Raw genomic sequence first — 20,487 nt, 5'->3', positions numbered from 1 at the left:
CGCGCGAAAAAAAAAAAAAAAAAAAACACACAATTGAGCAACTGTTACCCCTTTATTTCTGCGTGTATGCGAGATGGAAATGTAAAACCACAATTTGTGCCTTTCGAGGGGGACACCTTTTCTTAGCATTCATCTCATTGGTGCTGACGAAGAGTGTACAGTACGATGCGAACGTGACATCGTGTAGTGAAACCTGCATTTAATTAATTATTTTTTTTTTTTTTTTTTTTTTTCTTCTCATGATTTTTCCCCCTTTATGGCTGGGAAATGGCCCCATAAAACGAAAACAAACTCGCAGCAGTTTTGTAGCAATCTCGCAACGTAGCAGCACTGTGACATCGCAACATTTCCCTACGCCAAAGTCACGCAAAATGCTGAGCTAAATGTGAGTCATTTTTTTCTTTTTTCCTGCGTACCTCTGCTGACATATTGGAAAGAGAAACCTGGCGAAAAAAAATATTTTTTTTTTGGGGTATTTCAAAACGGCTAGCCAAATTGCTCCACATGGTGAGCGAAAAGGTAGGTTATGTAAACTCTCTTATATAAAATCGTATGAACTAGGCACTCGCATCACGACAGTAAGAAAACCTCCCATGTGCGTTTTTTCCTACTCGTCTTCCCCTCCTTCCCGTTTTAACCTCCACAACGTGTTCCCAACTGTGGGTGGTTACCCCCAACTTGTTATACAATTTCGTTCTTCATTTGCTTAACACGCGAGGAAAGTTGTGTCCACCCCTGCACGATGCAAATATGAACGATAAGAAAAGGAGCAGCACGTGCTTAATGGCTGAGGGGGTCCCCTGCTCGGATGATAAAGAGGCCAAATTGGAAGGCGAAAGGAACATAAAAAATTTAACTGCTCTGTTAAATTGTTACACAAATCATGATGCTCAGGATGACATCAGCGATTTTTTAGCTAGCTCCTATAGGAGCTTCCTAACGAATTGTATAAGTGAAGAATTGAAGTGTGCCACTAGCAGAGATCTGAACCATTTAATCGGGGCATGTCTTGATGTCATTAGGAACAACCACCAAACGTTCATGTACCAAAATATTTATTTCATCAGCCTGAATACGTTTTTTTTTTTGCTAAACAAGGTGGATAACGTGAGTGAGTACTTGGAATGTTTGTCGTGCAGAATTTTTTACGATTTAATTTTTGCTAACCTTTGGGGTGAAGGCAATCATATTGAAATATTTGCAAAATTGAATTATATTAATTTTTTTATCTCATCGAGGATTTTTAGCAACATCATGGGGACGTCAGATGACGAGGATGATGTGGCCACTCCCCCCGTTAGCAAAATTGTGAGTCTCCTATCTATCGCACTGTTGGCTGATGAGAGGGGGACTCCCACTTGGGGAAGAAACAGGGGGATAGGCAGTACCGCAAGAAGGGTGAGCAAAAACGTCAATCAGGGCAATCATGGCAGTACCATTTTGACGAATGACGCACAGGGGTCTCCTTTTTTAAGCCGCCCCTGCATTTTTCCCCATTTGCGAGGCAGCCCTCCGCTCCCCCACATGGATCTTCAAAATGGGGAAACATTCGCCAGCCAGATTAATGACAAAGTGTTGCTATATAAAAGACAGAAAACGGGTGTATATAAACACCCGTTTGAAGAGGCAAAAGAAAAAAATGATCAACGTAGGGGTGATTCTGACACGGCTGTGGTTCCCTCGAAGGAGGAAATAATTTTTAAAATTTACCAAACGGTTATTCAGTTGGTCATCAAATTTGACTTAACCATTTACATCATCCACGAATGCATAACTGTGCTGCTAAATGTGTGTGAGAAATGGCACCAAGAGTTACTGCTATATGATTTTCTTTGGCTACAGAAGTTTTTCCTAAAAAATGACACAACGGAAAGGGCGCAACGGTTTATTGCCTTCCTAATACAGCTAATTACAAAGTGTGAAAAGAAAACGCAGAAATGGCTATTTTTTAAGCTGCTAAAAGATTTTGATTCCTTTTTGAACCTCCTGTTTGTGTCCAACTCGGATATACGCGCGTACGCAAAGGAGTGCCTACTGTCTCTAAATGTTGCGAACTCTCCTTTGCATAGCGATGAAAAGGGGGTCAATCAGCGTGGCGGTACCGCAACAATCAGCAGATCGTGCCGCATAGCAACCCATGCTCAAAGTCAGTTTTGCAAAATCATAAATTTAATTTTGTTCCACATGGATTATATCAGTCATGTTAGCACTGACCAACCGGTAGACGAAGACGCCAAAGAAACAAAGTATGATGAGTTTTTTAAAAGCACAATCGGGCAAGAGCCTCTGCTGAAAAGGTATATAAACGAGCAAGTTAATGTAAAAAAAGGGAAATTATTTCGTAAAGATAAAAATGACCCAGATAAAAACACCATCATCAGAAATAATATAGTCGAAATGGAAAATTTGGTTAAAACGCTGGACTGCCTTTTGGCTCTTATTCCAGATAAGACCAGCGCCAGTGTGTGCTTTATTTTTTTTTTCATACACATTTTGAAGTTAATGAAAAAGGTAAGTAAAAATGGGCACTTGGAATTTCCGAAAGAATTTTTCTTCTTTGTGAAACATTTATTCATCCAGGCAGTGTACGTGCTCGAAAGCGTAGACAGGATGGAGGAAAAACTTGCGAGTGGTCAGAAAGGCCGATCCATAATCGATCACTTCAGCATAGAAAATGAAGCCAGCTATAATAAAAATGGGAGTGAGACCCTATTTGAGCAGAGAGAAGTGAAAAAAACGATTGAGCGGATAAAACAGAGAGCTAAGGGGAGAAGCGAAAAACCGCTGCTTTCCCTGCTAGAGGAAATGTATTCCACAGTTGTATTATTTTTAATGCCAAATGAGGAGAAGTGGGCCTTCCTAAATTCGTCCAATGGTTATTTTTTCAAACAAGTTCTGCTAAGAGTATCTCATTTTTGCCACAAAAAGGGGGGAAGTATAAACATGATGAAGTTCTTTTTTTTGGACAGCGTTTTTAGAAGAATTAAAAAAAGGACCAAGTGGAAATGGAGTCACAGGAAGGTGCACCATGAGCAGTATCATCAGTGGTACCGTCACCCGTGTGCTTATCTTGATGAGGGGGGCACTATTTCGCTAAAGGGGCAACTAAATTATAGGAAGTATGCTTCCCTTCTTTTCGAAAAGACGGAGTATATATCGGGAGAGAAGGCCTTTCATTTTGCGTTTTGCCTAGATTTTCTAAAAACGTTTATCCTCTTTGACAAATCGTTGAGTTACGACTCAAAGTGGGGAAAATATAAAAGGCTAATTATAAGCATATGCAAAGCTCCCATTTTTAAATACAAATTTTTCTTACCCGCAACGAACACGAGCAGCTGCTTCTCCCAGGCAGTTGCAGTTCTGCACAATGTCTATCTATCCATTTATAGGAGTGGAAGGGGTAAGAAATTATTGCATGAAATTTCTCTTCTGCTACTGCTATGCTGTGACAAAGCGTTGAGAAGCATTAAGAGGGATAATGTTATTTTTTATGGGGAAAAGGCGGGTTCTAAAAGGTATTACAAAATGAGGAGGAGTTCCTTAGATACTTCCAACGATGGAGGCAAAACGAAGAGCTGTGAAGAGGATGAACCCATTAAAATCACAAATACGTTTGAAAAACCGTTCAAGGAATATTATTTAAATAATTCCTTACCCGTTTTTATAAAATGCTTGAGCGCCTTAACAGACATAGTCAAATTAAACATCATGGGGTGCTGCACAGTTGGCAACACGCGGGTGATAATCAAAAAATCGAAAATTGAGAAAAGGAAAAAGAAAAGACGTGCCTATCTAAAGAGTGAAAGAAGCTTAATTCTACTCAATCACAGATATATGAGCAATTTTTGTAAATGCCTCATGAGAAGAACGAGCGAGGATTTTTTCTACAGCGCTCGAAAGTATGTGCTGAGTTTTATTCAGCACTTCATCGCGCTGAACACCATTTTAACGCTCAAGTATAAATTCAGAAGTCGCAACAGTTTAAGCGTAGATAAAATTTTGAGCTTTTGTTTTTATAACATTTTCACCGATCATGATGTGAGCGTTTTTTCAATAATACACTCTATTGCCTTTTCCTTGAAAAATTACCTAACGCTATGTGGGGCAAAAGTTAAAAAGCCAAACCATTATCTGGCTGTGTGCGATGATTTAATATTCCAGATTGTTGATGAGTATTACTCCTACGATTTCCCGTAAGTGTTTACGCGTCGTTTTAAGCGGCGGTTTGGGCCGCCCCTTTGTACTGCCCGCTTGTCTTCCCGCGTGTGGCACATTTGACAAATTTTCCATTTTTCTGTTTCCCCACCTTTGCAGCGAAACGAATTTATGGGAGGAGTACATATCCAAAACGGTTAGCTTTGACTCGTTGAAGCACACAAGCGTGGATTGCCCCGGAGGGTAAAGCAGCACAGTGAGCAGGAACATACTGTAGCGTTGTTCTGCTTATTCATGCGATACCCCTTTTGAATGATCATTTGTTGCGCCTTTTTTGAAATAACATTTGGTATGGCATGTTTTATTTTATTTTACCTTATTTCATTATTTTTTTTTTTTTTGTCATCAATTTTGCTTGCCTACACTGAATTTGTGCCCGTCTGTTTTTGTTGCGTTGTAAATTTGGAAAAAAAATTACCGAACAGGTGTACCTATTTTTAGGAACATTTTGCAAATTAGCAAAGCGAATGCAGCTATGCAATGCGGTTAATTTTGTCCTGATTTTTTTTTATTTTTGTTAGAGGCTTCATTGACACATGCGTAAATAGTGACAGCCACGTGCGCATTTGTAGAAATAGTGCTACAATAAAAATACTGAGCAATTCGTAAATATATATGTTAAAAGTGTGTCATTTGGGCCAGTTAAATAATCTGCCACGCCCTCTTGTAGCATCAATTTTTTAACGTTAACGGCGTTGGTGGGGGATAAATTCTTTGACAATTTAAGTCTTTTTTTTTTCTTACATGCCAAGCGCACCGAAAAGGGGGAACAAACGAAAGGGAATTTATCGTAACAACAGCACTGCGCACACGACGCAAAATTGGAGATTAACAGCGGCTCAGTTGTGTATCTCTTTATGCCACTTCCATTTGTGCTGTGTTAATCTTTACTCACTGGTTAGTCCCCCCCGTCCTGTTCCGCGCTTTATCACAAAAGAACCTAGAAATTCAGTGTTCATTTGAGTCAAGTTTTATTTTCCCCCCTCCCCTATGCACACATATGCATAAAAGGCAAAATTAAGGAAACATCATTGTCTTCATTCGTTGAGCGAAAAAAGTGAACGTTCCGGCATGTCAGCAAAGTATGTAATGATGTATTTTATTGTACGCCAGTTTATTTTGAGAAATTGGGACCCCCAGCACTGGGGCAAATGGAATGCTTCACCCGTTTTGAATTAATTTGTGGGAAGGTAGCCAAAAGGAAAAAAAAAAAAAAAAAGAAAAAAAAAAAATATATGAACGGCAAGGTGGAATGTTCACATACGCATATGGTTATACGTGTATGTATATTTTTTTTTTTTTTTTTTTTTTTTTTTTTCCAACCCAGATAAAGACATATGCACACACGGGAACAAAGTGATGGTTCGTGTTGGCGCGCAGCAATCTGTTGACTGTCCTTTTGTTTGAAAACGCAAATATTTCCATATTCATCAAATTTTCACCATTTCCAAAATGGGAAAAAAGTTCCTATAAATTGCGTAGGATTATTCTATAGGCACAATTTGATGTACACACTTTTAGACAGTTTTCTCTTTTTACGTTATTTGTTTCTGCTTGTTTATACTTTGTGAATTTTTTAATGAGCAGTTAATTGTATGCAAAGTGTTGTAACATTTTTTTTTTTTTTTTTGTGTAATTTGAAAAATGATTAAAAAGGAAAAATATAAAAAATGAAGCAGTAACAGTCCGAAAAGTTGAAACAATGAAGAGGAATAAATTTACGCATAACATATTTTTATACAATTTGGTGTATGTTTGGAATATGCAGAAAAAGTGATGTCTTATTTATCATAATTTTTAATATATTACTTCTTTTTTTTTTTCTGCAGTGTATTTTGCATATGACATTTGTGCAGCGCGCCGGGAAGAATTCCCCGAAGAAAAGCAGCCACTGTTTTTTCGTTCCATCCGTTTGCACAAAAGTAAAAAATTGAACCTTTTGAAACAATTCACACCACGCGTGATTTGTGTATCCTCGAAACGGGCAACCGCGTCTGCAAAAGCGTAGAAAGTTAGCTGCTTTGCGGCGTTGCGCCAAAACTTTAAAAGGGTGTACATTGTCAAAATAATGCCAAAGGGGGTTATAGGAGCTGTCTATGCGCATGTAGATGTGTGCACTTGTATAGGTTGCCTCCCAGACTGTAAATCCTTAACTTTTTAGGTTTAATGTTTATTTTTTCGCCGTTGCAATTTTTTTTAGTTTTTGCACTTTAGTTTTTGCACTTTAGTTTTTGCACTTCATTTTTTGCTCTTCATTTTTTGCCCCTCATTCTTTTAGCTTTATGTTTTCCCCTCTTTTTCGTTTTTTGAGCACAAACCGGTGCGTAAACACGTATGCAACACTGGGAAAAACCTCATTCGCCGCGCGAACTTACGAGAGGAAAAAATCTGTTTAGTTGACTGCTTTCTTAAGGGATAGTGCCCAGCAAAAATCTAACAGGTTAGTGCGGAAGTTAACATATCAGGCATAATCGAGGGAACCCCCTTTTCAATGCAGATGATAAAATAGACAAGGGAGCCTTTTTCTAAGCAATACAAAGAGATGTATTTACGCAACTTTTGTTACTCCCGTGAAAGAACCCCAAATAGTAGCGAGTAACTGATTGACGCGAGCGACCGCAACATCCTAACGGGGTAGTATCGCAAAACAGGGCAGCAACAATGGATGCGCATCTAACGCACTACGCCCAAAGTAAATATGATGGACTTTTTGTAAAGAACAAACACTGCTATTATAAAATCCATTTAGCAAATACGCGGTATGAAATTATCAAAAGAGTGGTTGACGAATCTGAAAAATGGATTGAAGCTGATCCGGATTCTACTGACTGGGATGTCATATGGCTAGACACATCTATCTCCGACGATAGGTTCAGAAAATTGAAGAAGTTCCAAAAAATTAACCATTTCATTGGAATGAAAGGAATAACAAGGAAAGATGAGTTATGTAAAAATTTAAAAAAAATGAAAAAAAATTTCCCGCAAAGTTACAATTTTTTCCCCCTTACGTGGATCTTACCCAACGAAATATCTGACTTTAAAAATTATTTTAAAAAGGAAAGTGGGTCCAAGACATACATAGTTAAGTTAAAAAATTCATGTCAAGGGAAGGGCATATATTTAACAAAAACTTTGGATAATATAAACAAATACGACAGCTGCGTTATTCAAAAGTATATACATAAGCCGCTACTAATAAATGGGTTAAAGTTTGACATTCGGTTGTACGTCTTAGTGACAGGCTGTGATCCGCTGAGGATATTTTTGCACGAAGATGGCTTAGTGCGGTTTTCAATAGAAAAGTATAAGCTTCCAAAATCGAAGAATCTCAAACAGGTGAACATGCACCTAACAAATTTTTCCATTAACAAGAAGTCAGATAAATTTGAAAATTCGCCAAACCCTGATGATGCAACGATGGGACATAAGAGAAGTTGGAAGGCATTCTTACAGAAATTGAAGGAAGAAGGGTTGCCCATGGATTCAGTGATGAAACGAATTGAACATATGATTGTTAAAACGATTTGTTCTATACAACCTGAGTTGAAGCATTATTATAACTCAGCTCATATTAGTGATTACTCCAATAGTATGTGTTTTGAAGTGCTAGGGTTTGATATTTTACTAGATTATAAATTAAAGCCTTGGCTCCTTGAGGTGAACCACTCCCCTTCATTCGCGACAAGCTCCCTCGTAGATGAGAAGGTAAAGTATGCTGTCATCAGAGACACGCTGAACATGCTGTACATGCATTCCAAGTACAGACACATTCATATTCAAGAGTATCTTAATTTGCAAAAGTTTAGAAAAAAATATAGTGACGTTTTGGTAAAGCATAAGAAAGAGTTGAAGGAGAAGCTAACTTTGAGTCGCTTCCGTTATGAAAATAGGAACCTGGGTGGGTATAAAAGAATCTACCCCTTGCTCGAATTGCTCGATTATGAAAATCTTATCCTTTTCGTGTCCAATGCTTGGAACAAGTCAATTGGAATCCCGTACTGTCTGAAAAGGGATTCCTTTGAGTACCTGTTTGAGGAACCTGCGAAGAGGAGGAGCCGCGCGGTGCAGAAGTTAGCTATAACGGACAGTGTGGAAGCGGAGGAGGAGGACGAGCAGCAACAGGAGCAGCGGCAGCAGGAGCAGCGACAGCTGTACTGGCTGAACGAGGTCGAGTGCAACAAGTACTTCCACTCGGATCGGGCCATGGCAAACATGAGCAACTGCTCCACCTCCTGTTAGGCGGTTTCCACGGGGGGGGAGCGGCATAGGAGATGTTGCTAGCGGCTATGTTGACATGGGGGATATTAATAGCGGTGATACTGACATGGGAGATACTAGCCGCGGTCGCGTTTCCTCGCTTGTGGTGCATCCCTTCCCTGGGCCGCATAACCCGTTACAAAGCAGCTGGGTGAGAAGGCCCAAAAGGGGGGCTGGCTACCTCCGTATAGGACATATCGGCAAGAAAAAGCAGCAAGGAGGAGCATCCGTTGGATATCTACTGGGCTATCGAAGTTGGTCACCCACATACACACACATATGCACATATATGTGTGGGTGCTCGCGTGGGGGCTAATTTACAAAGGTGAAACAAGTGGGGGGTGTTTATCCGCACTAGGGCGCTTTGTTAAGATACTACAAAAAAAATATTTCAAATTATTGTACATATAAAAAATGTTCAAAATGGAAAATTAGTGAAATTAGGGAAACTCCTTTAATGTACATTTGCATATTTTGAAATTTACAAAACATGGGAAGAATGCGAAGGGCACCTTCAAAGGGGAGGGATTCGAATGGGGGGGTGATTTATTAATAGGCATATATTTACACCGCGCGATGGAGTAAGCGCCTCGGAAGCGGTACACATATTAACAACAAAAAAATGGAATAACAATGGAACAACGGTGAAGTGGTGGTGGCATCTTCGTGGGAATCAAAAGGGACACGCGTGCATGCACAACTGGGATGAGGGGAAATGCGCACATGGGAAAGGCTCCGTGGGGTTCTCCCCCTTTTATGAGTTTTTAAAAAGTAGGGTCCCTTTAGAGCTACACAAAAAGAGGCTTCTCCGTTAAACCTATAAATGCTTCAATGGGGCTTCTTTCCCCCTTCGAGCAAAGGCGGATGAGGGCTGCTTAACATACAAAGTGTGCATTTTTAGGGTTTACAGTGGGGTGCCGCACTTGGCTCATTTCGTTACCATGTTGGTTGCATTTTCCCTTCTTCCCTTCACTTTGTTTTTGTTTGCCCCTGCACTGGTGTCCCGTTTTGCCCTGTGTCCACTCTGCCGCGGCGCTCAGCATATGAGCGCGCAGGAAACAGTGATGTCATCCATTTTGCCGCCCGTTTTGTGGCACTTAAACTCCTTGTTGTAGTTGTTTATGTAGGGAGACATCCACCGCTTCATTTTCGAGTAGTTAAAGGCCTCATTGGCAATTTTCTCCGACAGGGAGGAAAAGTTATTCTGCTTGACCAAATTTAATATTTGATTATCATACAAATTATCCCACAGTCCATCCGACCCTGCAACGATGATGTCATTTTTTTTTACTTCTATGTGGGCAATGTCAGCATCATTTGGCTTGCTCACTTCATTACTTCCCAACTGGTAGGGGAAATTAAACTCATACTGCTGCGGTTTTGAGCGGTAAATGATATTATCATTTCGAATGAGAATAAATTGGGAGTCTCCAATGACAGCCGTGGAGATGGTGCTATTGTTATTAAAGATAATTAGACAAACGGTGGTTGATCCTTCGATGTCATTATTTAGATAGGCATAGTTGAGCACATCTTCAATTTTCATATTTTCATTTTCATCCATTTTTTTTTGTAAAAGTTGTAAAAATTTTTCGGGATATTTTCTCGGATTTACTCCATGCCTGATCCATGAGCCTACACCATCAGCAATGGCCATAAATCCCTTCCCATTCAAACAGCAATCTTCACTTTCTACCTTATCTGGGTGTTTAATAATTTTATAATTTGTCAAAATGGAATGTTTTCCACTTGAGCAGAAGGCCTTTTTATTAAAGGAGAAAAGAATATTTTTTTTAATTTTATATTTCAAATATACACTGTTTGCCATGTTAAAAAAGTTAAAGGTGACTTTATTTTTTAAGAAGGTGCAAGGCAACTTGGTTACAAAATTAAGTTCCTTGGAGAAGTTATTGCTAAGCTGTGTGTCACATTTCGTGTTTGTGAAATTGGAGCTTTTGTGGCCACCTTGGGTTGGCAAGAAAGATAGCTTATCCATAATGCTATCCTTCATTCCCAGTTCATTTTTCGTTTTCTTATTCTTTTTTAATTTTTTCTCGAATTCTTTGGAAAAAAAATTAAGGTTCTGACGGTAAAAGTAGCAATCTTCTTTTTTCAGCAAATAGTTCATTTTCCTCTTCGAATTTATAGGCGCTACAGCATACACGGAGTGAGCGAGTCGCTTTGGATAGCACGTGAGCATATTATTTAGGAGCACGACCAGCAGGGGGAAAAATGTGGTGATCATTTGGGGTAAAAGCCTCGGGTTTTTTCCGCATGGGGTTTGCTTGCTGGAGGTGGTTTGCTTGCTGGAGGTGGTTTGCTTGTTGGAGGTGGTTTGCTTGTTGGTGGTGGTTCGCTTGTTGGTGGTGGTTCGCTTGTTGGCAGTGGTTTGCTTGTTGGCAGTGGTTTGCTTTTTAGCAGTGGTTTGCTTATTGCCAGTGGTTTTCTTTTTGGCTATAGTTTGCTTATTTCGCTATAGTTTGCTTATTTCGCTGTGGTTCGCTTTTTCGCTATGGTTCGCTTTTTCGCTATGGTTCGCTTTTCCGCTATGGTTTGCCTTTTCCGCCATGATTAGCCCTATTTGCCATGCTTTGCTTTATTCTTTTCCCCCCATCTCGCATTTAAAATTTACTTTTCCAAAAAAAAAAAAAAAAATTACGCTATGTGGACTTAAATGCAAGCCATGAAAAGAAGGGGCGAACCGGGGGGGTACACGCGATTACACAGTTATATTTTCGTGGGGCCACTTCCTCTTCGCCACGTGCTAATTATGAGGAACAAAAAATGGCAAGCCAGTCTGCCAAAATGGGAAGGCCCGGTTTTGTAGCGGGATAAAAAAACGGCGCGCAACGGTGAAGCGGTGACGCTGTAGAGCGGCAAAGCGGTAAGGTGGTAAGGAGCAAAATAAGTACATTTCCTCCACCCCTGCACGCGCGAAACATTAGCACAAGCTCTCTCACCCAAGTTTGGCTGGAGCTCGAAAAAACTGCAACAGCTCAGTGTTGGCATCATCCCTTACGGTGCAACATGCATACGTGAAAATAAAACGCAAAAGGGGGAAAAAATCACAAAATGATGCGTAAAAAATAGGGGCAGCCTTTTCCTTCACTTTGCAATTTTAATATAACTCCTTTTTATGTCCTTTTGGAAAATTTTGCCACATTTGCGGAATGTATGCCACTGCAATTTTTGAAAGTCTTTTTTTTTTTTTTTTTTTTTTGGAATATTAGGCCTATCCGTAAAACATCATAAATTTAACCAGTAGGAATGTAGCCCCCACATCGTTGGGCCATTTTTTTACAATTCGAATGGCCCACCAGAATTGCGTGATAAGCTGCAGTAGCGATGCTATTACGCTTTTACATGTTCTACATTTTATTTAAAAAAAAAAAAATGTTATTTTGGTAACAACATCGGCATATAGCATTGCATACCCCATTTGGAGATGCACAAAGCGAACCTTTTTGGATAACTGCGGATGGCGTTGCGTGGGGTTTAATGTGGTTTTATACATGTGCCACCTTCATCTGGCGGTGGATGCGGTCGAACAAGTGGCACGTAACACGGTGATGCTGTGCTACTTCCGTCATTTTGGAGGAACTTTTTTCTTCTGCCCATTTTTTGGCGCCCGTTCAAATGAAGAGAAAGGTGCATCCGAAGAGAAATACCCATAATGTATTTATATGTAGCTCATTTTTAATTACAAATAATGTGATTTCCCTCGTTTCGTTGTAGTCCCAACAACATAGAGAGGTAACATTTAACGTACAGCCATTAATGTCCTTTTTTTTTTCCTTTTTGCTGCTTTGTCTTGGCAAAGGACAACAGACAAGTTCGCAATATTAATAACCCTTTGACAAAAAAGGGCGGTTTAATTTCCCCCCCGCAGTTTTTACATTAACTGCACATTTTAATCATCGGGAAGACGGGTGGAAGGTTCCCCCATCGTAAATTTATTAAATTGATTTAGGCTATTACTCAGGCATGGCCCAACTTTAAAACATCGATACTTTTTTTTTTTTTTTTTTTTTACAATCTCGAAAAAGACATCCTGCTTAAAAATGTTGCCGCATGAAGGGGATTTTTTTTTTTTTTCCTCCTTTCAACTTAAGAAGAGTGCAGATTATTTTGCAAAATAATTCCGCACATTTTGAGCATCCCCAGGTTTGCACAGCATGGCGTGTTTAGTTAATGCGGGGGGTAAAGAAAAGCGTTCCTCGGTGTTTACTTTGTGAGGCTCCCCTTTGTGAGGATCCCTTTTACGGGGTTCCCTCTTCTACGCTTCGCGGAACAAAAAAAATGTAGTCAGGTGTAAACGCAAAACAATTTAACGCTAGCAGAGAGTGAACATCTCTATGCGCCGAGTTGCTCATAATGAGATTTGTACATTTTTCTCCGACGTAACGTGGTAATGCAAATATAAAGGCACATGCACATCCGAACACTTTGAGCGCACTCACCCTCCCCATTCCTGCATGTTCGCCAAGAGTAAAAAAAAATGACGGAAAAAATCACGGAAAAAAAAAAAAAAAAAAAAAAAAGCGGTGGGGCGAGGTATTAATGGATGAAATATTTACCCGATTAATTTAAAACGTAATTGTAACAAACATCTGCGTGATGAACTTGGCAAATAAGAACATTTGTTCCTGTTTTTGTTTTATTTTGCAAAATTTGAAGAAGCAAAAAGAATGACAAACTGCCTTCACAACGCTTCCCTAAGTCATGAACATTAAAAATTTGGATGATGTAAAATACAGAATTCATAAAATTAAAGTTTTAAACGAAAATGATAAGAAGGCAAAGGCAGTGTTGACCCGGGCCGCCGACCAGGTGATGGTAAGAGGAAAAAAAACAAAGAAAAACAAAAAAAAAGAAAAAAACACCCACTGAAAGGTGAATAACTGAGTGGTAGCTAGCCAAAAAGATGTGAAAAAAATGGAGCAAACAGTAGGAAATGTTAATGTGGGAGGACTTGCCAATGAGGCGCATCGAGACGTCCTCTCAGATGCCCTCTCATATGTGTTGCTTCCACCCCACCGACTCATTCGCAGAGATGTATGTTACCCCCTGTGCCGTTTCTACATTTCACCGCTCATTTTAATACCCCCAAATTTCCCCTCCTTTTTGCAGCCAATTATGAAGAAGATGCGCTTTTCGGTTGAGTTACTGTCCGAGTTTTTACCTCGGAGCCCAAAATTGCTAGGGCTAAACATAGCGACTAAATCTGAAATTAAGGTACATTTCGGCTGACCGTTTGTTGCATGTGTGTAGTATAGCGGGTGAGGGTTCCCTCCGCTGTGCCCCTATGCACATGTATAAGGGGTACCCACATACATAAAAAGTACCCCCCCACCCCTTTGCATATATGTGTTCCCCTTTGCATATATGTGTGCCCCTTTGCATATATGTGTTCCCCTTTGCATACATGTGTGCCCCTTTGCAGATACGTATGAGGAAAAAAAGGGGAGGGGAGTTATTTCACTTCAACGACATCATGGGGACGCTGCTGCACGAGCTGGCGCACATAGTGCACAGCGGACATGACAGGTCATTTTACGAACTGTTAGACAAGCTAGTATTGGAGTATAATCAACTGTACACCTTTGGAAAACTGGAAAATCAAATCAGTGGAGGGAAAAAAACAGGAGGAACTGATTTCCGCATATGTAAGGGCAGCCCCAAATTAATGGCAGCACAGGCAGCTGAAATGAGGCTACTTAATAATTTTATGAATAAAGATGGGGAAATATTAAATATATCCCTTGGAAGTTGCTTAACGCCAGAACAGTATGATAATTTATTTAAAAATCGAAAAGAACGTGATGATAAAATTTGTTCCATTTCGAATGATATCATTGTGATCGACCCGTCGATGGATTCGACTAGCCATGAAAATGGTGAAAGTGCAGAAACCTCGCAGAACACAAAAAATAATTTTAAACGATCAAATTCGTTGCAGGGAAGGAATAAAGATGTTTTCACTTTGAATGCGGATCGTGTAAAGGAGGAGGAACAGACACATGTGCCTGCGCAGGATGTGTGTAGGAAATCGTCCAAGATACCAGGAGGTAAGCGAAAGAAGAGGCAAGCGGCAAGTGAACAGGGGGGTGAAGAAAAGGTGATAACTTTACCCGGCAGTTTAGGAGCCACACCAAAAAATAGCGGTAATGGCAGCCTTAAGCGCGTACTAATGGGAAAGCCCTGAAATGTGCCCCATGAAATGTGCTCCTCAGTTTGTAGATTCCTCTCAACACGTTGTCCATCTTTTGTGTGTTTTTTTTCCCCTCTCCAGGCAGCGACTGCGTGCACGTTTTGAAGGTCAAACGAGATTGCAGCGGTGTGAAACGTCCTGAAAATGAAAATGGCTCGACCGCGTCTGATAACGTGGGTATTAGGAAGGGCAAAAAGAGAAAAGTTATCATTCTCGATTAGGCGGATAGTAATATGGGGATGGCGCATTCCCCCCTATGGTGCATATCATTTTGAATAGCTAGCGGTGCGATGTGCAGATTGTGTGTGCGTTACCTGGGGAAGGGCGACATTAAAGCGCCGGGGCAGACTGGCTAGAGCGCACGTAAATGGCCACCTACCCAGCTATCCAGCTACCCACCCGCTGATTTTCTGTCCGCACAACCACACATCTGCCTTTCCGCTTGCCCCTTTTTTTTGTATTTTTTGTTTGTCCCGCAACTTGCAATTTTTGCTACACCCTTTCGAATTAACCTTTTGCCACCTCTCCAAACTTATTCCCTTTACAAAGCTGCAATTATTTCGTTAATTTATTTGTTCAAATTGGAATGGTGAAGAAGGAAGAAGAAGGAAGAAGTTTTTTTTTTTTATGCAAAAGAGTGTAGAAATGGGGTTGGCAAAAATTTTCCCATTAGGCAAAATTTATGCTCTGCTCTACGCAAAAGCTACGTTGAGGAGTACCAAGCTGGGGCGAACAAACTGCTGCGGCATGATAACTCAACTTTTAAGGATCACGTTCATCGCGAATTATGTAGACTGGAAAGAACTGTCTAGGGTGCCCACTTTAAATACAACTGCTGGTTTCCCACTTTGCCTTATTTTCCTACGCCTCATATCACTTTCCAGAATCGCTTCCACCCGGATTTTCATTCTCGTCTGCACTGTGCGGTTGTCCCTGGTTGGCAATCTCTCCATGGTTACTACTAACATCCTTGTGTTCATTTTTCGTGTCCGATTTTGTTGGGGATGAATTTTCCCCATCTGGTGCACCTGCCTCTAATTTTGCGTCTACATCATCTGGGTTTAGGGGCTGGTGGGGGGCCATCCCTGGTGGTGCAGACGGTGGAATTGCGGGCGGCATCATAGGTGGGGCTGAAGGAGGGACTGGCGGTTGGCCAAGACCGGGTGGCATATACATCGAATGGGGTGGTGGCTGGAACATATTTGGAGATAAATTTTGTGGAAATGCAGATCCTGGGAAGTTTACGTTGGGAGGATACTTCTGAGCAGAACCAGGAGGGAGTGTTGGAATGTTTGGTGGGAATCCTGCCGGGCCAGACGAGGGAGCATTCGGTGGGGTCATACTGGAAGGCATATGAGGAGGGGGCATATTAGGCATGCTAGCATTCTGTTGATTAACTGGAGGATACATATTAGCACCTAGGGGAGGTGGCTGCATCATATTAAAGTTGTTAGGTAAAAATAAAGGCATAGGGGGGATGTTTTTCTTCTTCGAATCTGGGGGACCATTTGGTAATAAGTTATTTGTTGGCAATAATGGGGAATTAAATCCTGGGAAGGAGAAGTTCCCCATCTGAGCTTGCTGTAGGAATTGTTCCATTGTAGGTGCCATGGCGACTTGTGCCCAGTTTACTCTCTGTTGTCTTTTAATATTTTTATCTCCTAATTTTTGCTTCAATTTGCTTAAATTTTCTTCAATTATTTCTGGTGGAACTCCATCCATTCCTCTTATGATAATTTCTGGGTCGTTTCTTTTGGGCAAAGCATTGGGTACCGTCTTTAAATTACTCTTATGTACCTGCATCATGTGGATCACCAACCCGCTAGCTACGTCTAGCTTCCTATTACACTGCAAGCATTTAAAATGTTTCGCTTTTTGATGCTGGATGAGGACCTTCTCGTCGTCGAATTCTCTGTCACAGTAGTAGCAAAAGGGCTTCAGTTCGATGTTTATCTTTCGCTTCTTCCTCCCCATTTTTTTTTTCCCACTTCTTCTCTATTTCGTGTACGAGCGGTTGGCAGCGGTTTGGCAGCGGCTTAAGAGCGGCCCCCTTTGGTTACCTTTAAAACACAACTGGGACAGTCACTGCGCTTGTGCCTCCACTTGTGCTTCCACTTGTGCTTCCACTTGTGGCCATATTCCTGGGGAGAAGCTTCCACATGCGAGGATATATCATGTTCTTAAAAATGAGGCAAGTATGTAAACCGCCCTGTTCCTGTTGCGTAAATTAACTCAGCGGCGATTGCAGAGCGTGATAACGAGTTTCCCTTCCGAATGACCTTCGCCCATTTTGGGTTCCCAATTTAGCGCATACGGTAAGGTACATGCATACGTACGTATGACACAAAATCGTTGGAAGAATGATTAATGAAAGTCGCAAACTGGTGTGCTTTTATTCCAAATTAATCTCAAAAAGGAAGAAGAAAAAAAAAAAAAAAAAAACGATTCGCCTGAACACGTTGTATTTGTGGAGATTCCTTCCCCAGAAAAAAATTGGCGCCACGGAAAAAAAAAAAAATTCAAACGTTATTTTACCAAGCGGGTACATTTTCTCACAGTTTCCGTTTCCCAGAGAGGAGAAGCATTCCACTGCAAGATGCACTTCCCACCTGTTTGGGCAAATGGACTATGTCACGTGTTCGCGAAGGATCCATCAGCATTTTTCTCTCAGAAGAGGGAGCAGCAATTGTGCGTATATCTACATGCATATTGCAACGCCTGACAAGGGCACTTTGCACATATCACGCCAAACGTATTGCAAAAGATGTGTTTAACTTTTCGAACTTTTCTGTGTAAAGGGCATATCAAAGGGGAGGAACAAAATTGAGGAATCTTGCCTCTTCACCGTCCTTGGCCAAGTGCCCCTTCAGGGATAGCACATCGGAGGTGCATACTTGTTTGCGTGCTTACAACGTACAGGGAAGCCCAGCCAACACGTGAGCAGATCGCATGTACGTATGTATATACGTTCTGGGCATGTCTTCAGTTATTCCTCTGCTGGACTCGCTCCCTAAACGTTTAAGCCTCAAGTGGGCACCCCTCCACAGCATCGCAGCTGTAAATATGTGAATACCTCCCCATTCGTCACCCGCACATGGTACTTATGCGGCAACCTGATGTCTACATGTACGTGCCAATCGGAGGGAGAAGAAAAGGAGAGAACGTTCACCCAGTGTCCTTAGTTATATGGTCCTATCTGTAGGGATAGATTTACAAGCGGATGTACCACCGTGGGGGCGAACATTTTGTCCCCTCAGAAAAAGGGACACCCAGTTGAGCGCTCAAAGGGAAGCAGCTTAAGGAATGAGTAACATCGCATTACATGAAGGTATAACTGCTTATCTGCATAACCGCTTATCTGCATAACCGCCTATCTGCACATCTGTGGGGATGTAAATGAGGCCAATTATTGGAAACCCCAAAAATGTGCAGCGGAGAGGTTGCCTCCATTTTAAGTCACGTGCGAGGCGTATATTCCGAGCACTCCTTCAACAGCGCGAAGATTTGGTTTAACCCTGCAGGTGATTGCGGTGGTCCGTTTAATTGGGAAATAAAGAGTCAGACTGGTTGGAGAGCAGCAGGAAGGAATGAGACATAAGTGTGTAGGAAGACCCATATACTCGTAGGCACATTGATGGACACCTCCCCTTCTACAGAAGACGCAGTAACAGTATGTATGTCAAAATGTGGGCCCACTGGGTACGCCCAAGCAGGCGCTTCAGCACAGTGAGAAGTCTAATGAGCATCCCATTTAACATTTACACAAACGGTTGTTTAGTCTCTTCCAATCAATTCCTTAGTGAAGTTTTTTTAATGAATAAAAAGCTTGCGTATTATGTAAACGATTATTTTGGGCTTCAGGGCTGGTCAAATAGTAGGGGGAAAAAAATAGGCTGCCTTTTCCCGCCATGTTACTCTCAAGTGGTTTTTCAATTTTGCGTTTTAATGAACAATTACGATTACGTGTCCATCCCAACACCTGTAAAGAAGGCAAAACAGACAAAGCAGAAATATTCCTTTTACATAGCAGAGAATAACATCGATTTAATTCTTTGCCATCCTTTCTACAAACATTTTATCGAAGAAATTTCCCTCAATCTGCAAATTCCTTTTTTAATATGTTATGACAGGCCGGATGTTTTATCGCATGAGGAGTATTTGGACGATTTGAAAGAAGGGCGGGAAAATTTCGGCCATAAGTTTATGTACCAGTTGAAGAAGGATGAACAGTGGGCGAATGGGCAAATGGGGGGAGAGATGAACGAAGCGCAGGAGAGATATTTCATTCGAGGGATTGGGGAAGACGGAAATAATTCTGCCGCGAAGGGGATGACCCCCCTACAGGGCGATTCCCCGTCTGCCTTCCATTTGTACTTATCCAAAGAGAACGAGTGCGACAAAAGCGTACAGTTTTTATCCACCTGCATTTTCAACCAGTCCATGCATTTAAGTAACTTCTTCAATTGGGGGCAAAGCAACACCATCGCCTTGATGTGCGTGCCAGCGAACAGTATACTCTATTTTGATGTGCTCTTTAGCCTCCTTTTTTCTGGCGCGACTGTCACTTTCCCCGAAGCGAGCAAAAAGAAGACGTTAAATTGTAATGGCTACATGGACTGGTTTAAGGAACATATGAAGAGTAAAGAGAACAATTTCGCGGTTCACAATTTGCTAATTAAAAAGGACTTCACCGATGTTGATTTTAATTTCACCGATGGCATGAATTTATTTGAAGAGCTATTCCATGTGGAGATGCCCATAAATATGCTCGTCTGTAACAATTATTTAATTCGCGATTTTCTTTTTTTTTTTAAAAACTCCGATATGGACATCGGGACGAAAATGGAGTTTATCCAAAAGAAGGCATCCCACATGCAGACCATCCTCCTGAGCGGAAACGAAATAATGCCAGGAATTAACATAAATTACGTCGAACAAATAAAAAACGTTTTCATCAATGCTAAAATATATGTGCGCTATGTTGTGCAGGAAGTGGGAACTGTCAGCATAATGGAGTTGGGCCAACTGGAGCAGGACAACATCCCCTATGAAAGAAAATTAGCTGGCTACGTTCTTCCAAGTGTTCGCGTCCAAATTGATCCAAACACAAATGTTTTGAAGATAAAATCAGATAATGTGTTTAGTCAGTATTACAATAATGGGAAGCTGACCACCCAGGCTTTTGACCGGGGGGGCTTCTTCAAAACCAAGTACGTGGCGTCGCTAGCGGACAACGCCCTTTTGAAAATCGAGGGCATCCACAACGACGTGGAAAACCTCCCCGACGAGTACTACCTCTACTTTAGGCAGCGCCGAGACAGGATGGAGAAGCACCCCCCCGGGTACCTCAAGCGCGTGCGCCTGCAGGGCCAGATATGGGGCAACTTCCACGCCAACCGCAGGAACTGGAAGCGCAAGTTTTAACAGGCGGCATCAGCGTTTTGACGGGGTGGTAGCAAAATTGTGACGGGGCGGCATCAACGTTTTGACGAAGCGGCATCAACGTTTTGACGAAGCGGCATCAACGTTTTGACGCATTTTTGCCTGAGTTGCCACGAAGTGGAGACATTTATTATTTTACGAAAAAAACGCACCAACTGGGAGAGCCGTGCCAACCGCACTTCGCCCAAGTGGGATCGGCGCGAGCACAGCAGCGGGGTGCGGCAGCAGGGTGCAGCAGCAGGCTAGAAGAGTTATACGGTGAATTGTTAGGGGGGGACAAAAATGAAGACCCAGCGAGAGGCAGGACATCAACTTGCCGCTGCACACACAAATGAGTAGCCAATTTTATGACAGCAGTAGGG

At 41.5% G+C, this 20,487-nt stretch overlaps 6 protein-coding genes across 6 annotated transcripts, besides 9 other annotated features; 4 read left to right on the top strand and 2 right to left on the bottom strand.

Annotated features, from left to right (window-relative positions):
* Positions 1-107: 107 nt before the first annotated feature.
* PVX_094705 (hypothetical protein, conserved) lies at positions 108-4,402 on the top strand (the record flags this gene model as incomplete). The annotated part of the gene is made up of 2 exons (XM_001614358.1): positions 108-4,193; positions 4,315-4,402. Exons 1-2 carry the CDS (start codon positions 751-753, stop codon positions 4,400-4,402), a joined length of 3,531 nt encoding a protein of 1,176 aa, XP_001614408.1. The 5' UTR covers positions 108-750.
* Positions 403-424: a microsatellite.
* Positions 1,215-1,235: a microsatellite.
* Positions 1,722-1,745: a microsatellite.
* Positions 2,049-2,084: a microsatellite.
* Positions 4,403-5,825: 1,423 nt separating the features above from the next.
* Positions 5,826-5,857: a microsatellite.
* A 1,019-nt stretch (positions 5,858-6,876) lies between these two features.
* On the top strand, positions 6,877-8,454 carry PVX_094700 (hypothetical protein, conserved; the record flags this gene model as incomplete). Its single annotated transcript, XM_001614357.1, has 1 exon — positions 6,877-8,454. The coding sequence occupies one exon, from the start codon at positions 6,877-6,879 to the stop codon at positions 8,452-8,454; it is 1,578 nt and encodes a 525-aa protein (XP_001614407.1).
* Positions 8,455-9,508: 1,054 nt separating this feature from the next.
* Positions 9,509-11,110, bottom strand: PVX_094695 (protein phosphatase 2C, putative; the record flags this gene model as incomplete). Its single annotated transcript, XM_001614356.1, is given in 2 exon segments — positions 9,509-11,029; positions 11,049-11,110. 1 exon segment carries the CDS (start codon positions 10,715-10,717, stop codon positions 9,509-9,511), a length of 1,209 nt encoding a protein of 402 aa, XP_001614406.1. The 5' UTR covers positions 10,718-11,029; positions 11,049-11,110.
* Positions 11,111-12,757: 1,647 nt separating this feature from the next.
* Positions 12,758-12,804: a microsatellite.
* A 220-nt stretch (positions 12,805-13,024) lies between these two features.
* Positions 13,025-14,904, top strand: PVX_094690 (hypothetical protein, conserved; the record flags this gene model as incomplete). Its single annotated transcript, XM_001614355.1, has 4 exons — positions 13,025-13,308; positions 13,603-13,707; positions 13,916-14,540; positions 14,765-14,904. The coding sequence occupies exons 1-4, from the start codon at positions 13,195-13,197 to the stop codon at positions 14,902-14,904; spliced, it is 984 nt and encodes a 327-aa protein (XP_001614405.1). The 5' UTR covers positions 13,025-13,194.
* A 5-nt stretch (positions 14,905-14,909) lies between these two features.
* Positions 14,910-14,930: a microsatellite.
* A 315-nt stretch (positions 14,931-15,245) lies between these two features.
* Positions 15,246-17,093, bottom strand: PVX_094685 (hypothetical protein, conserved). Its single transcript, XM_001614354.1, has one exon. It carries the CDS (start codon positions 16,655-16,657, stop codon positions 15,557-15,559), a length of 1,101 nt encoding a protein of 366 aa, XP_001614404.1. The 5' UTR covers positions 16,658-17,093; the 3' UTR covers positions 15,246-15,556.
* Positions 16,054-16,079: a microsatellite.
* Positions 17,094-18,355: 1,262 nt separating the features above from the next.
* PVX_094680 (hypothetical protein, conserved) lies at positions 18,356-20,107 on the top strand (the record flags this gene model as incomplete). Its single annotated transcript, XM_001614353.1, has 1 exon — positions 18,356-20,107. The coding sequence occupies one exon, from the start codon at positions 18,356-18,358 to the stop codon at positions 20,105-20,107; it is 1,752 nt and encodes a 583-aa protein (XP_001614403.1).
* Positions 20,108-20,393: 286 nt separating this feature from the next.
* Positions 20,394-20,452: a microsatellite.
* Between the last annotated feature and the right edge of the window lie 35 nt (positions 20,453-20,487).

Source organism: Plasmodium vivax, chromosome 8 (genome assembly GCF_000002415.2).
Source record: "Plasmodium vivax chromosome 8, whole genome shotgun sequence".
Taxonomy (NCBI): Eukaryota; Apicomplexa; class Aconoidasida; order Haemosporida; family Plasmodiidae; genus Plasmodium; species Plasmodium vivax.
Note: the sequence above shows the minus strand (reverse complement) of the source record. Positions and strands in the feature narration are given on the sequence as shown.

What these genes read in the sequence shown, in the direction of transcription:
- PVX_094685 (XM_001614354.1), bottom strand. Translation starts at nt 16,657, where the DNA reads ATGGGGAGGAAGAAGCGAAAGATAAACATCGAACTGAAGCCCTTTTGC.